Source organism: Branchiostoma floridae, chromosome 8 (genome assembly GCF_000003815.2).
Source record: "Branchiostoma floridae strain S238N-H82 chromosome 8, Bfl_VNyyK, whole genome shotgun sequence".
Taxonomy (NCBI): domain Eukaryota; kingdom Metazoa; phylum Chordata; class Leptocardii; order Amphioxiformes; family Branchiostomatidae; genus Branchiostoma; species Branchiostoma floridae.
The window spans coordinates 13590406-13591694 of record NC_049986.1 but is presented as its reverse complement, the minus strand read 5'-3'; the positions used below and the strand labels follow the sequence as shown (position 1 = coordinate 13591694).

The window sequence follows — 1289 nt, the reverse complement described above, 5'->3', positions numbered from 1 at the left end:
TGAGAGAAATGGTAGTCAAGAGATCATAGTTTGCACTGTTGTACTAGAACACATTCTGCATTCTACAACTGATTTTTTTAGATTTGTATTGTAGTTGACTGCTGGGCAAATAAAAGGCCACAACAGGTGCTAGTGGCATGATCTCACCTTCTATTTTTCAACCTCAGTGCTCACAACCAGTCATCTGGGATGTGTATTGTGGAATGTGTATTGTAATGAATACTGGGATGGTTCCAATATCCTCCTTGACAACTGGGCACCAGTACATTTGATATTTTGGCCTCAGATATACAGTTGAATAATGTAAAATATTTCCTTTCAGTCCATTGATGGAGACAACAACCAGACAGGACAGATGACAGCAGCGCTACTTGACTGGCCACAGGCAACCTTTGCTTCAGAGGTCACAAAGGAAAATGACCATCTTAAGGTATTAATCAACTTTTCTATCAAAATGTATTTTTTTTTCAAGGCTATGCCTAAATCCTCCGTTTTTCTAACTAAATACGCTGTTCTTGTCAAAGTACCTTTTGTTCACTAAATACTCGATGGTCCTCTTTCCTAGTCAAGTGGCCAGTTTTTATCATTTTCCTCTTCTGATTCCAGGTCATTAGGGAAATCGATGGTGGCCTGGAGACTGTTAAAGTCACACTTCCCGCAGTCATCACGGCAGACCTGCGTCTGAACGAGCCCCGCTACGCCACCCTCCCCAACATCATGAAGGCCAAGAAGAAGAAGATCGCCAAGCACAAGGCGTCAGACTTCGGTGTGGACCTGTCCCCCACACTGGAGGTGCTGAGTGTGGAGGACCCACCGGTCAGACAGGCAGGCCAGAAGGTGGAGAGTACAGAGGAGCTGGTAGCCAAGCTGAAGGATTCTGGAGTAATTTAACACAGTCCTCAACACAATACTCATTGATTTGCAGAGGATAATACTTGAATTGGAAGACTTGAAGTCCTGTAATTTTTGTTTAGTTCAGCTAAAACTACAAGGCTTCATAGGCTATATATCTGCACATATGCATCTCAATATGACTTCCACAGCCATTTTCTGGTAGGAAATTGTGAAAATATTCGAGGCATGTTGCATACTTTAGTATCAGTATTCTACTTTCAAACCTGAATGATATATTGATCAGACATGTGAAGCTATAGGTTGAGTTGCCAGTGTAGAGACCAGATGATGTAATATGCTGCTTCCATCATTTCTGTAAATAAAAGAGTTGTGCCTCAGAGATTGTCAGTCTCTTTCTACACATGGGAAGAAAGCCACCATTTGGTGAGATTGTT

The 1289-nt window shown here is 42.0% G+C and overlaps 1 protein-coding gene across 1 annotated transcript in view; it reads left to right on the top strand.

Annotated features, from left to right (window-relative positions):
* The window catches only part of LOC118421282 (electron transfer flavoprotein subunit beta-like), a 3363-nt gene extending 2131 nt beyond the window's left edge, over positions 1–1232 (top strand). The window contains 2 exon segments of the mRNA XM_035828508.1: positions 287–430; positions 607–1232. Coding sequence (XP_035684401.1) covers positions 287–430; positions 607–891 — 429 coding nt within the window. The 3' untranslated portion in view covers positions 892–1232.
* Positions 1233–1289: the final 57 nt, after the last annotated feature.